At 37.8% G+C, this 14,621-nt stretch overlaps 2 protein-coding genes across 14 annotated transcripts in view; one reads left to right on the forward strand and one right to left on the reverse strand.

Annotated features, from left to right (window-relative positions):
• COX15 (cytochrome c oxidase assembly factor COX15) overlaps positions 1-8,547 on the reverse strand; it is a 27,362-nt gene extending 18,815 nt beyond the window's left edge. For 2 of the 3 annotated variants that reach the window (XR_013161681.1, XM_077125714.1), the window contains exons 1-3: positions 8,299-8,545; positions 6,900-7,090; positions 4,731-4,853 (exon numbers count right to left, since the gene is read on the reverse strand). Coding sequence is in view for 2 of the 3 variants with exons in the window: in XM_077125714.1 (XP_076981829.1) it covers positions 4,731-4,853; positions 6,900-7,090; positions 8,299-8,388 (404 nt within the window). In the remaining variant the exon portion in view is untranslated. Of the gene's footprint in view, positions 1-4,730; positions 4,854-6,899; positions 7,091-8,298 lie in introns of all 3 variants that reach the window. The other variant, XM_077125715.1, reaches the window with a different exon arrangement.
• The window catches only part of CUTC (cutC copper transporter), a 62,679-nt gene continuing 56,591 nt past the window's right edge, over positions 8,534-14,621 (forward strand). For all 11 annotated transcript variants that reach the window (XR_013161684.1, XR_013161682.1, XR_013161683.1 and 8 more), the window contains exons 1-2: positions 8,534-8,740; positions 12,186-12,257. Coding sequence is in view for 7 of the 11 variants with exons in the window: in XM_077125722.1 (XP_076981837.1) it covers positions 8,680-8,740; positions 12,186-12,257 (133 nt within the window). In the remaining 4 variants the exon portion in view is untranslated. The remainder of the gene's footprint in view (positions 8,741-12,185; positions 12,258-14,621) is intronic.

Genomic DNA, 14,621 nt, shown 5'->3' on the forward strand with positions numbered 1-14,621 from the left:
TCCCCCAAAACAAACAAACAAAAATTCAACAAATGGTGCTGCAATAATGGGGTACTCACATGGAAAAATAATGAAACGTGACCCTGCCACACAGCATACCACAAAAAAAAATGAACAGAGAGAAACAAGTGCTAGAGAAAATGTGGAGGAAGAGATGTCTCTATTCACTGTTGGTAGGGAAAATGAGAGGTGCATCCCTTAGGGCACAGTCGTGGTTCCACAGGAGGCTAGAGGGAGAGTCGCCATATGATTCTGAAACCCCATTGCTCAGTATATACCTGGAAGAACTGAGTGTGGGGACAGGAATGGACATTTGCACACTAGTGTTTATGGCAACAATGTTCCCGATCCACAATGGATGGAGATGGCCCAAGGGTACAATGACTGAGGAAAAGAAGAGAAAACTATCGTATGTACATACTGAGCACCTGCAAGAAGGAATGAAGTTGTGTGGCATGTAACTAGGTGTATGAACCTTAAGGACTGTATGTAGAATGATATGTCAGAAACAAAAAGACAAATATTATCGATAATGCCTCAATCAGATGGACTAACTATAATATAAAAGCTCCATGAACTGAAGTCAAGAACATGAGTTACCAGGAAGCTAAGTATAGAACTGTTACATGATCCGGCAATACCATTGCTAGGTATCTATTCAGAGGACATGAGGGCCAGAACACAAATGGACATTTGCACACCAATGTTTATATCAACATTGTTAACAATCGCCAAGAGATGGAAACAGCCCAAATGTTCATCAACAGACGAGTGGCTAAAAAAAGCTGTGGTATGTACATATGATGGAATATTATGCAGCTGTAAGACAGAATAAAGTCATGAAGTATGTAACAACGTGGATGGACCTTGAGGGCATTATTCTGAGTGAGATTAGCAAGAAAAAAAAGCACAAATACTGTATGATCTCGCTGACATGAACTAACATTATGAATGAACTTGGAGAATTTCAGTGAAGAACAGAAGTTATCAGGAGATGGAAATACGGCAGATTGGGTAACTGGGAGCTGAAGGGATACAGATTGGGCAACAGGACTGATTGTAAAAATTCAGAAATGGATAGCACAATACTACTTGATTGTAGCACAATAATGTAAGTACACTGAATGAAACTGAATGTGAGGATACAGATAGGAGGGCTGGAGGCATATATGAAACTAGAAAGACTAAGACTGAGATGGTATAATCTAGGAATGCCTAGAGTGTACAATGATAGTGACTAAATGTACAAGTTAAAAAATGCTTTTGCATGAGAAAGAACAAAGGAATGTCAGTATTGCAGGGTGTTGTAAATAGATGGTCATTCATATTTTAAAACTTCAACTTCTGTATAAGACTAAAGCAAAAAACGTTTATTTGGCATAAAATTTATTATTTTGAGTAGTGCATCTCCTAATATAACTTATATGGACATGCTAATTTAACACCATAAGTACATGAAACCTTGACTAGGGCATGAGATTTTGTTGGTTTTGTTGGCCCTGATATATCCCAGAGTAATTTGGGTACTGAATACAGAAGTATTTACAAAGTTCTCCTGGGGTACTGGGGAGAAAGGAGGAAATATTCAACTTCCCCATTTGGAGAATTTCTGATATTCTCGCAAGCAGTGGGGACAACCAAACAAACAGGGTGAGCCCTCGATCTTGGGGTTCATCCCTACGAAACTTATTCCTGCAAAGGACTGGCCAAGCCTACTTAAAATTAGGTCTAACAGTCATCCCCAGAGAGCCTCTTTTGTTGCTCAGATGTGGCCTCTCTCTCTCTAAGCCAACTCGGCAGGTGAACTCACTGTCCTCCCTCCTACGTGGGACATGACTCCCAGGGTGTAAACCTCCCTGGCAACGTGGGACAGAAATCCCAGGATGAGCCCGGACCCAGCATCAAGGGATTGAGAAAGTCTTCTTGACTAAAAGGGGGAAGAGAGAGATGAAACAAAATAAAGTTTCAGTGGTTGAGAGATTTCAGACAGAGTTGAGAGGTTATTCTCATGCATTATACAGACATTTATTTTTAGTTTATGGTGTATCTGGAGTGGTTGGAGGGAAGTACCTGAAACTTTTAAGCTATATTCCAGTAGCCTTGATTCTTGAAGATGATTGTATAAAGATATAACTTTAACAATGTGACTGTGTGATTGTGAAAATCTTGTGTCTGATGCTCCTTTTATCTGGGGTATGGACAGATGAGTAAAAATATATATATAAATAAATAATAGGGTGGACAAATGATAAAATAAATTGGACAGATGGAAATATAAGTGGACAATGAGAGGGAGGGGTATGGTGTATGTTATGTATGAGTATTTTCTTTTAATTTTTTTTCTGGAGTGATGTAAATGTTCTAAAAATGATCATGGTGATGAATACACAACTATATGATATTGTGAGCCACTGATTGTATACCATGTATGGTATGTATGTGTGTAAGAATTCTCAATAAAAATATTAAAAAAACATACTTATTGCTAAAAAAAACTAGGCATCATGTCAGCCTTCACCAAGTTGTACTCCTTTTGCTAGTGGAGGGTCTTGCCTCGATGTTGAGGGCTGCTGACTGATCAGGGTGGTAGTTGCTGAAGGCTGGGGTAGCTGTGGAGATTTCTTAATATGAGACAACAATGAAGTTTCCTTCATTGATCGACTCTTCCTTTCACAAAAGACTTCTCTGTAGCATATGATGCTGTTTGGTAGCATTTTACCCACAGTAGACTTCTTTCAAAATTGGAGTCAATTCTTTCAAACCCTGCTGCTATTTTGTCAACTAAGTTTATATAATAGTCTAAATCCTTTGTAATCATTTCAAAAATATTCACAGAATCCTCACCAGGAGTAGAATCCATCTCAAGAAATAATTTTCTTTGCTCATCCATAAGAAGCGACTTCTCACCATTCAAATGTTATTATGAGATTTCAGCACATCAATCATATCTTCAGGCTTCACTTCTAATTTTAGTTCTCTTGCTATTTCCACCACATTTGCAGTTACTTCCTCCCCTTAAGTCTTGAATCCCTCAAAATCAGCCATGAGGGGCATGGTCAACTTTCCCCAAACTCCTATTAATATATTTTTACTCCTCCTATGAATTATGAATGTTCTTAATAGCATCTAGAATGGTGAATCCTTTCCAGAAGGTTTTCAATTTACTTTGCTCAGATCCATCAGAGTAATCACTATCTATGGCAGCTATAGCTTTATGAAATGTGTTTCTTAAATAATAAGACTTAAACTCAAAATGACTCTTTGATCCATGGGCTGCAGAAAGGATGTTATGTTAGTAGACATGAAAACAACATTCATATCAATGTACATTTCCATCTTAGGAGACCAGGTGTACTACTGTCAATAAGCAGTAATATTTTGAAAGGAATCTATTTTGCTGAGTGGTAGGTCTCTCAACAGTGGCCTTAAAACATTCAGCATTCAGGTTGCTAACAGATACACTGTCATCCAGGCTTTGATGTTCTATTTATAGAGCACAAGCAGAGTAGACTTGGCAGAATTCTTAAGTGCCCTACGATTTTGAGAATGGTAAATGAGAACTAGCTTCAACTTAAAGTCACCAGCTGCATTAGCCCCTAACAAGAGTCAGCCTGTCCTCTGACACTTTGAAGTAAGGCACTGACTTGTCTTCTCTAGCTATAAAAGTCCGGAATGGCATCTTCTTCCAAAAGAAGACTTTTATCTACATTGAAAATCTGTTGTTTAGTACAGTCATGTTCATAAATTATCTTAGTTAGATCTCTGGATAACTTACTGCAGCTTCTACATCAGCATGTGCTGCTTTGCCTTGCACTTTTATGTTACGGAGATGGCTTCTTTTCGTAAATCTCATCAATCAACCTCTGCTAGCTTCAAACTTTTCTTCTGCAGTTGCCTCATTTCTCTTAGCCTTCAGAGAATTCAACAGAGTTAGGGCCTTGTTCTAGATTAAGTTTTGGTTTAACGGAATATGTGTGGCTGGTGTGATCTACTATCCAGACCAATAAAACTTTCTATTTATCAGTTGTGTGTTCACTGGAGTAGCACTTTAAATTTTCTTTTAGAATTCTTCCTTTGCATTCACAACTTGGCTAAGTGCTTGGCACAGGAGGCCTAGTTTTCGGCCTATCTCAGCTTTCAACATGCCCCCCTTGCTAATCTTAATCATTTCTAGCTTTTGATTTAAAGTGAGAGATCTGGGACTCTTACTTTTACTTGAACACTTAAGAGGCCATTGTAGCATTAACTGGCCTAATTTCAATACCGTTATATTTCATGGAACAGGAACACCAAAGGAGAGGGAGAGAGACGAAGGAACAGCAGAAAGGTGGAATAACGTGGCCGGTCAATGGAGTAGACAGAACACACACAATATCGATTAAGAGCACCATCTTATACAAGCATGGTTTGCGGTGTCCCAAAACAACTGCAACAATAACATCAAAGATGACTGTTCACAGAACACCATAACAGATACAATAATGAAAAAGTTTAAAATATGATGAATATTACCAATATGTGACACAGAGTCAAGAAGTGAGCACATGCTACTGGAAAAATGGTGCCAATAGGCTTGATGCAAGGTAAATCAATCTGTAAAAAAATGCAACATCGCCAAAGCACAAGGTATGCCTGTGTCAAGAAATGAATGTAACCATTCTGAAGTGTTTAAATAAGCAAACAAATGAGTGGGCCTGACGGGATTCTTAACTAATTTTCTCAATACTTACATTTTAAATTCTGGAAATTGCTGGTATTTTTGGAATTCTGCTTCCCATTCACCTTGACTTGTAGGTGGTTTCATTTCTTTTATTAAATGCCAGTCTACCATCGAGAGGCCAGACTCTGTCAACCTTAAGATGGGAAATAAATTTTTGGTGTGTATGTCTATATAATGCTGGATTAACTCATAAATGAATTTTTATAGCAACAAGTGATTATGAACTTAACCCCTCTATTTTTTTTAAATTTTTTTAATTCAACATGACAACATAAAAACACATTCTTACCATACGATCATTCCATTTTTGATATATAATCAATAACTCACAATACATCACATAGTTATATATTCATCATGATAATTTCTTAGAAAATTTGCATTAATTCAGGAAAAGAAATAAAAGAAAACAGAAAAAAATTCATACATACCATACCCCTTACCCCTCCCTTTCATTGATCACTAGCATTTCAATCTACTAAATTTATTTTAACATTTGTTCCCCTTATTATTTATTCATTTTTAATCCATATGTTTTACTCATCTGTCGATAAGGTAGATAAAAGGAGCATCAGACACAAGGTTTTCACAATCATACAGTCACACTGCAAAAGCTTTGTCATTATACAATCATCTTCAAGAAACATGGCTACTGGAACACAGCTCTACATTTTCAGGCAGTTCCCTCCAGCTTCTGTTATGCATTAACTAAAAAGGTGATACCTACTTAATGAGTAAGAATAACCTCCAGGATAACCTCTCAAGTCTGTTTGGGATCTCTCAGCCATTGACACTTTATTTTGTCTCATTTCTCTCCTCCCCCTTTCAATCGAGAAGGTTTTCTCAATCCCTTGATACTGAGTCTCAGCTCATTCTAGGATTTCTGTCCCACGTTGCCAGGAACGTCCACACCCCTGGGAGTCATGTCCCACATAGAGAGGGGGAGGGCAGTGAGCTTGCTTGTCATGTTGGCTGAGAGAAAGAGGCCACATTTGAGCAACAGAAAGCATTTTCTCCAAAAGGAACTAGGGCTTCTAAAATATGAGGCTGATTCTAAGCCTAAGGGTGGAAATGAACAAGATGAGCCTGGAACATTTCATCATACCAGAAAGCAAGGATGCTATCAAAGGTTACTGGGGTCCTGTCAAAGAAACTCAGGAGTTAACGGGGAAAGGCTCACACTGACTAAAGATGGCACAATTTGAACAAAGCATCATCATCACCCTCATCTTGCAATGGATTAAAACATATCAAATATATTTAAATGTATGAGCTCATAATGATACTTAAAAACTCAAACACCTTTCTGGTTACTTTTGGAGGATGCTCGGGAACCAATTTATTATTTTGAAAATCGGTAGATAAAGGGAAAGAACCAAACATATCTTCTGCCTTTCCAATGCAAATTATACTTCCTGGTAACCAGACAGGTGATGAGGAAAAGTTTCTATTCAGAGTAGAGCTAAGGAAAATTAAAACATTACAATTTTGCAATGCTAATGAAATAACGAATATAGGCAATGGTCATCAGTAGTTGTTGACATCTTTAATAGTTACCAGACATTATGAATGCTCTAATGGAATAAAACACCATCACCCATGAAGTAGTTTTGCATTCCCCCACCCCATTCTATCCTGATCAAGAAACTATCAGTTTACAGGAAATAATAGGGGACAAAGGGACATGTTAACATTACAGTTATATAATCAGCAGAATCCAGACACTGGGAGACTTTATAAGACAAATGTTTCTTCAACAACAACAAAAAAACTGCAAGGATAGAGAGAGGGGAGAGGGAAAGGGAGAACCTATAGGATTAAAAAGACCAAAGAAACATATTAATTGTGATTTATTGAACTTATTTGGTTTAATTAAAATAAACTGTTAAAAAATTGAGACAAATTTAAAGTTTAAATGGAAGGATTAAAAAGTAAACAAACTCACAAACAATGCACAGCCAACAGTTAAAACCTAAGCCAATCTTTACGAAGAGCTCCTATTAAACCTAAACTGTTCTATGGCAGGGCAAGCCATCAGACATTTTCCCTCTTTGGGACTTAGTTGCTCCATCTGTAAAATAAGGGGGCTAGATTAGATGATCTGTAAGGTCCTTCCCTCCTTGGGCATGCTGTAACTCTACAGATAACCCAAATAGGTGACTTTCTGGTGATTACTCACCTAGTTACTCCACCAAGAATAACTGCTCCAGCCACTGTTCCACTGCAGATCAGGAGCCAACGGCCCACCACCCGTTCAGCAGCCTTCGAGGGAAGGGACATTTTACCCCTTCCAGATTGCAAAGATACTTCAGAGATGGTGCTGTATTGCCCTGGCCTCAATGGGCGCCTGATCCCACAGCTGCAACCACACTAGGATCAAGACAGGCAATTACAACCAGAGAAGGAGAAAAGCCTTGCTCCGCTGCTGCCCACATTCAACTCTACTGTGTGAGGTAGAGTAGTACCCTGTCAGGTTTCAACTTCATGGCTACCGCCCTTTAAATCATCACCTTTTATCTGGATTACAGAATTCACCTTCCAAGTGGTTTCCCTGCCTCCAGTCCTCCAATCCAATTGGGCATACTTCTCCCTAACTTAACTCCACACTTTAGATATAGAATATTTTCTTTCTCTTCTGTCTTTACACGTGATTTCTCTTCATCTGGGATACTCTCTGAACCTTGATGCTAACACCTACTGAAGACCTCAGTCTAGATGTCACCTTCTCTGGGAAGTGTTCCTTGACCTTCTCAAGTCTGCATGGTGCCCCCTGGACACCCTCCTATAGTGCAGTGTACCTCCCCTATCTCAGCTCTTAACACTCTGTAACACATTTTAGGTTCATTTATCTGTGTCTCCCACTAAGCTAAGAGCTGAGATGGTAGGGTCTGGTCAGAGGCTGCTCTTTTCCTTCTGTAATCTGTGTTTCTAGAACAGTGCCCTCACCTAACAACCTTAATGATTTGACAAATGAATAAATGAATGAATGAATTGTAACATCCTCCAGGAGAGCCATCTTATTGTATTTATCTTCCTATTCCTGGTTCCTAATATACCATAACTGCCCAATAATTATAAGTTGAGTGAAAAAACATCCTCTCTTTTAGCTCTATCCCATGTTCCGTTTCTTGCTTCTAACTGAATAACAGTAGACAGATCACGCATATTAAGCCTCAATTTCCTTCTCAGCAGAACTGGGGTTAAAGTCCCTACCCTGACTACCTTGGGGGGCTTTTAGCAAAAATCAAATACATAGGTAAAACTTCCTGAGCACTGACGAGATGCTAGGACTTTTATGTGTATTAAATTAGGTAGTCCTCACAACATTTTGAAGTAGGTACATTTATCCCCTATTTGACATATGAGGAAATTGAAGCACAGAAAAGTTATATAATTTGGCCAGTATCGCACAGTAAGTGGTAGGGCAGAATTCCAATTCAGGGACTCAGGATACAACAAAATACTTTGTATAGTTATAAGGAGCTACGGAAATGTGATGTGGCTCTATTTATTATCTCTATCCTGGCCGTGCCATCATCTCCACTTCTACAACTCCTGAGTCCGCTAGGGCGCAGTACCTGTGCTCTAGGCGCCATTCTAGGAACAAGGAGCCGAAGACACGGGTTCCCCAACAAGGATCTCAAAGGCAGAAAGAGCAAGCGCTGCATAATGACAGATCACGACCACCACCTCCACACACCAGCGATCTTCAGCCTCCTTTCTCCAGAAAGAAAAGCACTTCCAGGTCACCCAGCGCATGCTCCGCCTCTCAGGAAGCCGCGAAAGGATAACCACTGCGTCTGCGCCGCCGACTCCGCTTTCGCGGAGTCTTCTGGGACCTGGGAATCGGGAACGCGCAGGGTCGCGCGGAGCCGTTGAGGACGCGCTTGTGCAACCGCGCGCGCCTGAAGCGAGACTGCGAGGAGACTGAAGACCAAGGAGTGAGGAGCGTGTCCAGCATGAAAAGGCAGGGGCTCTCCACAGAGCGGAAACGCGCGCGGATACCATCGGGAAAGGCTGGTACGGAAGGTGGCGAGCTAGAGGGTCTCTGGGCGGGTTGGCGCGGGTGCTGGAGTGCTCACCTAGGAATGGTTTCCTCAGTTCCTCACAGTCCCTGCGCCGCACATTTTGTCACCAGGCTTTAAACGCGAGGAAACGGAGGCCCTAAGAAGGGGTATGTAGCAGAGTGGCCCAGCACTGGAGCCAGATGTTGTAGGTTCGAATCCTGGCGCCACTATGCGTCGTCGTGCGACCTTGTTCAAGTTGGCTCACTTCTTCAGCGTCGTGTTTGCCATCGCCACTTGAGGACACCAGGACTCTGCTCACGGCATGGCTGTGAAACTTAATGTCAGGCGCTGAGCACAGTGTCTAATCTTATCATCCAGTGACCTGTAGCTGCTGCGACGGGGGATGGGACTTGTCCCCCAAACCACACAGCTACCAAATGGCAGGGTTGTGGCCTCTGCAAGTCCTGAATTCTTCCTACCGCATCAGCTTGGATGGCAGGGAAGTTGGCAAATCCCTCCTCGCTCCATGAATTTTTGTTTGCTGTCAACCAGCGGTTCTCAAACTTATTTTTTTTTTTTTTTTACCTCAGGACCCCTTTACCCTCTAAAAATTATTGCGGACCTTAAAGAGCTTTTATTTATATGTGTTTATATATCGATTTTCACCGCATTAGAAATTAAATTTGAGAAATACAAACAATACTTAATTTGTTAGGAAAGAACCATAATAAATCCCATTATATGTTACCATTAATAATAATGTTTATTTTTATGGAAATAACTGTATTTCACAAGGTTTTAAAAATAGCAGAGTGGCGATGTTTGACATTTTTTGCAAATCTCTTTAGTCTCTGGCTTAAGGGAAGACAATCAGATTCTTACACCTGCTTCTGCAGCCAGTTGGACTTATCAGATCGCCTTCTCTGTAGAGTCAAAAAGTAGCACTCTACACCTGTGAGAGAATGAGAAAGAAAAAAGCAAATAAAATATTAGTATTATGAAAATAACTCCAGAGTTACCTGGGCTATCGCACTTTGAGAACTGCTGCTTCAAACAAATCTCTGATTCCTAAAGCAACTTTCGGTTTCTTAGGACAACTGCCTTCTGTCTAGTCTTTTGTGATTATCTCCACCCTCTCTTGGCCAGGGTCCTTTCTGATGTGAGGCGAATAGTGGCCCTGCAGCATTGTCTTGTTAGACTGACCTGACAACTGATTTGGGTATCAGGAAATTCATGGAGTTATGTAGTATTGTGTTAAGAACATAGAGTAGCATTTAACTGTCAAGGTTTGAGGCTTATTATTTTATTTTAACTAAATGCTAGTAGGTGACAGGAATTTTTGTTTTTCAAATTAAAACTTGCTTTTTTATTATAAAAAATATCAGGTGAAAAATTTCAAGCAATATAGAAAAGTATAAAGAAGAAAGTAAAAATACATTCAAATCCCTCCATTCATCTGTTTTCAGTATGTGAACATCCTCTTAGGTATCATTGCAGGTAAATGTGCATTCAGTATTCTAAATCTTAAAAAATTATGTGCTTAGTCCCACTGATGTGAACGGACATTCGAGAATAAACTTGAAATATGTCATTGGTAACAGAGTTCAGCAGGAGTTAGAAACAGGGTAAGACAATGGGTAATTGAAGCTGAAGGGATACAGACTGTGCAACAGGACTAGATACAAAAACTCAAAAATGGACAGCACAATAATACCTAATTGTAAAGTAATCATGTTAAAACACTGAATGAAGCTGCATCTGAGCTATAGGTTTTTGTTTTGTTTTGTGTTGTTTTGTTTTGATTTTACTATTATTACTTTTATTTTTTTTCTCTATATTAACATTCTATATCTTTTTCGGTTATGTTGCTAGTTCTTCTAAACCAATGCAAATGTACTAAGAAATGATGATCATGCAGCTATGTGATGATGTTAAGAATTAATGATTGCATGTGTAGAATGGTATGATCTCTAAATGTTGGGTTAATTTCTTTTTTTCTGTTAATTAAAAAAAAAAAAAAGAGAAGGGATAATTGGAGATGAAGGGATACAGACTGTACAACGGGACTGGATATAAAAACTCAGAAATGGACAGCACAATACTACCCAATTGTAATGCAATTATGTTAAAACACTGAATGAAGCTGCATGTGAGGTATAGGTTTTTTGTTTTTGTTTTTTTTGTTTTTTTTCTTTCTATTATTGTTTTAATTCTTATTCTGTTGTCTTTTTATTTCTTTTTCTAAATCGATGCAAATGTACTAAGAAATGATGAATATGCAACTATGTGATGTTATTAAGAATTACTGATTGTACATGTAGATTGAAATGATTTCTAATTGTTTTGTTAATTCTTTTTTTAATTAATAAAAAAAAATTATGTGCTTAACTTAGAGGAGAAACTGAAGGCTCTGTTTACATCACACTTTTTAGTGTAAATACATGAATTTTTAAAAATGAATTTGTAATTATTTAGCCTCTAGGAAATATTTGAGTGACTCTTGTGTGCCATTATAGAACACTGCTTGATCTGATGAGTGATAATAAAGATTTCTTACATAAGGACTTTAGGAACTTGAGATTAAGTAGAAGTGATCAGATGCCTATGTACTTAAATAATGAGGTAGAAAGTAATTAGTGTTTTAAAGAGAAATAATTAGTGTCATAAAGAGAAACATAATTCATGAAGTATTATATGAGTTCAAGAGAGGAAAGTAGTTCCTAATTTGGGAGAGAAGGAAAATCATGGAAATTTGATCAAAGTGAGTCTGGGAAAATTTTAGCATTCAAAGATAGAGCTGGAAGGACTTTTTAGATTAAGGAGATTACATAGCAAGAGCAGGGGTGAGGTTTTGGGGAAACTGTAGGCATATAGAAGAAATAATATGTAGTTTATTAGAATCATAACAATAACTAATACTTTTTGAATACTTAGTAGATGCTGTGCACTTTACCTAGATTATCTCATTTAATCCTCCCTACTCAGGTAGATACTAAAACCTACCCTGTTTTATTGAAAGCTGAGGCTTAGGTTAAATAACTTGGCAGGATCACACAATAAATAAGTAGTGGCATCAGAATTTGAACTCACTTCCTGCTCTTACCTAGATATTCCTTATAAAGAAGATAAAACATATTCTGCAAGCACTGGGAAGCCCTGAAGGAATCTGAACTGGGATGTGATGAGGCCCGTATTTTAGGAAGATTAATTTGACATTCAGTGTATATTTTCCTCAATATTATTTCTCATATGTATAGCAGTGTACTTATTTTATAGTTCAGAGACATCAATTTAATAATTAATGTGGTATTTCATTGCGTTCATGGGTCCTAGTTTGCTTATCTATGTCCCTATTATTGGACATTTGGATATTGGGAGCAAAATGTAAAATACTTATGGTAAATTGGTCTGAATGGGTGATGCATTCATGATTTTCCATTATTCTCCATGTATTTTAGGAGCACCAAATGGATTTCTCATGGAAGTGTGTGTAGATTCAGTGGAGTCAGCTGTGAATGCAGAAAGAGGAGGTAAGAGAAATTAGAGAATGAGTGACATTTGGCAATTCTTTTGAGTCTTAAAATGAATCCTATGAACTGATCTTGGGAATACTTGTGATCTCTAAGCATCCTAGTAATGCTTTCAAAAAACAACCAACTAAAAAACGTGCTGGGATTATGATATTCCAGTCTTACTTGCCCAGCAGATCACATTTGTGTCAAGTATCCACAATTTTGGTCTTAGTCATTAACTTCCATTTTTTTTGAGTTTAGCAAAGATTTAATTTTTCAAACCATTGATTTAAAGATGTTTTCAGAGATGTGTTGCCATTTTCATTAACTTTTTAGGACTCTTTTTTTTTACCTTAAGGTTTATTTATTTGTTTTGTACTCTGAACTTAGTTTTTGATAAGAAGCATAGAAATTTTGTTAATCTCAGGATCAAGATTTTTTAACTTTTTATATGGAAAATTTCAAACATATACAAAAATAGAGAGAATAGCTTAATGAACTCCTATGTACCCATTTATCAGCTTCACCTATTTTCAACACATGGCTAATCTAGTTTTATTTCTAATAGGGGTTGGCAAATGTTTTCTGTAAAGAGCGCAGATAGTATTTGTTTTTGCCTTTGTTGACCATATTTGATCTTTGTTGCCTAGTCTTTTTCTTCTTTCTTTTTTTTTTTTTTAAATATTTTTGTTGTAAAACCTTAACAAACAAACATACAAAAACATTCTATACATGGTATAGAAATCATGTATAGATATGGCTCACAATATCATCTCATAGTTGTGTATTCATCACCATGATCATTTTTTTGAACATTGCATCACTCCAGCAAGAGAAATAAAAAAGAAGAAACTCATACATACCATACCCCTTACCCCTCCCTCTCGTTGACTATTAGTATTTCAGTCTACTCAATTTATTTTAACCTTTGGTCCCCCTATTTGTTTATTTTTTATCCATATTTTTTATTGATCTGTTCATACCTTAGATAAAAGGAGCATCAGACAAGGTTTTCATAATCACACAGTCACATTGTAAAAGCTGTATCATTATACAATCATCTTCAAGAATCATGGCTGCTGGGACACAGCTTAGGTACTTCCCTCTAGCCACTCCAGTCTATATAATGCATAAGGATAACCTCCAGGATAATCTCTTGACTTTGTTTGAAATCTCTCAGCCACTGACACTTTGTCTCATTTCTCTCTTCCCCCTTTTGGTTGAGAAGGTTTTCTCAATCCCTTGATGCCAGGTCCCGGCTCATCCAGGGATCTCTGTTCCATGTTGCCAGGGAGATTTACACCCCTGGGAGTAGTGTCCCATGTAGAGGGGAAGAGCAGTTTGTTTGCTTGCCATGTTGGCTTAGAGAGAAAGGCCACGTCTGAGCAACAAAAGAGGTTCTCTGGGGATGATGCTTAGGCCTAATTTTTTTTTTAACATAACTTTCTTTTTTCTTAGGCCTAATTTTAAGTAGGCTTAGCCTATCCTTTGCAGGGATAAGTTTCATAGGGGTGAACCCCAAGATTGAGGGCTCAGCCTGTTGATTTGGTTGCCCCGAACGATCTTTTAAAAATGCGAAAACATCCTTAATTTGGCAATGCAAAGGAATGGAGTTCTGATGCATGCTACAACATGGGTAAACCTTGAAAACATTATACTAAATAAAAGAAATCAGTCACAAAATACTACATATTGTATGACTTCATATATGAAATGTCCAGAATAGGCAAATATATGGAGGCAGAAAGTAGATTAATGGTTGCCTAGGACTGCAGGAGATAGTGAGAATTGACTGCTAAAGGGTACAGGGTTTCTTTTTGGATTGATGAAAATGTTCTAAAATTGTGGTGAATGGTTGCACAACGCTGTGAGTATACTAAAACTACTATTGCATTGTACACTTTTAAATGGGTGAATTGTGTGGTGTGTGATTTCTCAATAAAGCTGTTATTTTAAAAAGCACAAAATATTCTTATAAGACATAATAAAAATAGGCTGTGGGCGTTTGCTGACCCCTGATCTACCTTCCCTCTTCCAATTCCAGATTATTTTGAAGCAAATCCCAGACATCATATCACTTTATCTTAAGTACTTCAGTATGTTATCTCTAAAATTTAAGGATTTTTTTTAACATAACCACAATATCACTAACGTACCTTTAAAAAAATGACAGTATTCTGTAATATCAAATATGCATCAGTTTTCACATTTTCTTGATTGTCTCATAAATGTTTTTTTTACAGTTGGTTCTTGAATCAGGATCTGGAAATTTCATTTGTTTGATGTGTCTCTTAAGTCTTTTTCAGTCTATTAAGTTTTCCCTTTCTTTCTTCTTTCTGTTACTGCTTTTTTTCCCTTTATACTTTATTTATTGAAGAAACT

Source organism: Tamandua tetradactyla, chromosome 13 (genome assembly GCF_023851605.1).
Source record: "Tamandua tetradactyla isolate mTamTet1 chromosome 13, mTamTet1.pri, whole genome shotgun sequence".
NCBI lineage: Eukaryota > Metazoa > Chordata > Mammalia > Pilosa > Myrmecophagidae > Tamandua > Tamandua tetradactyla.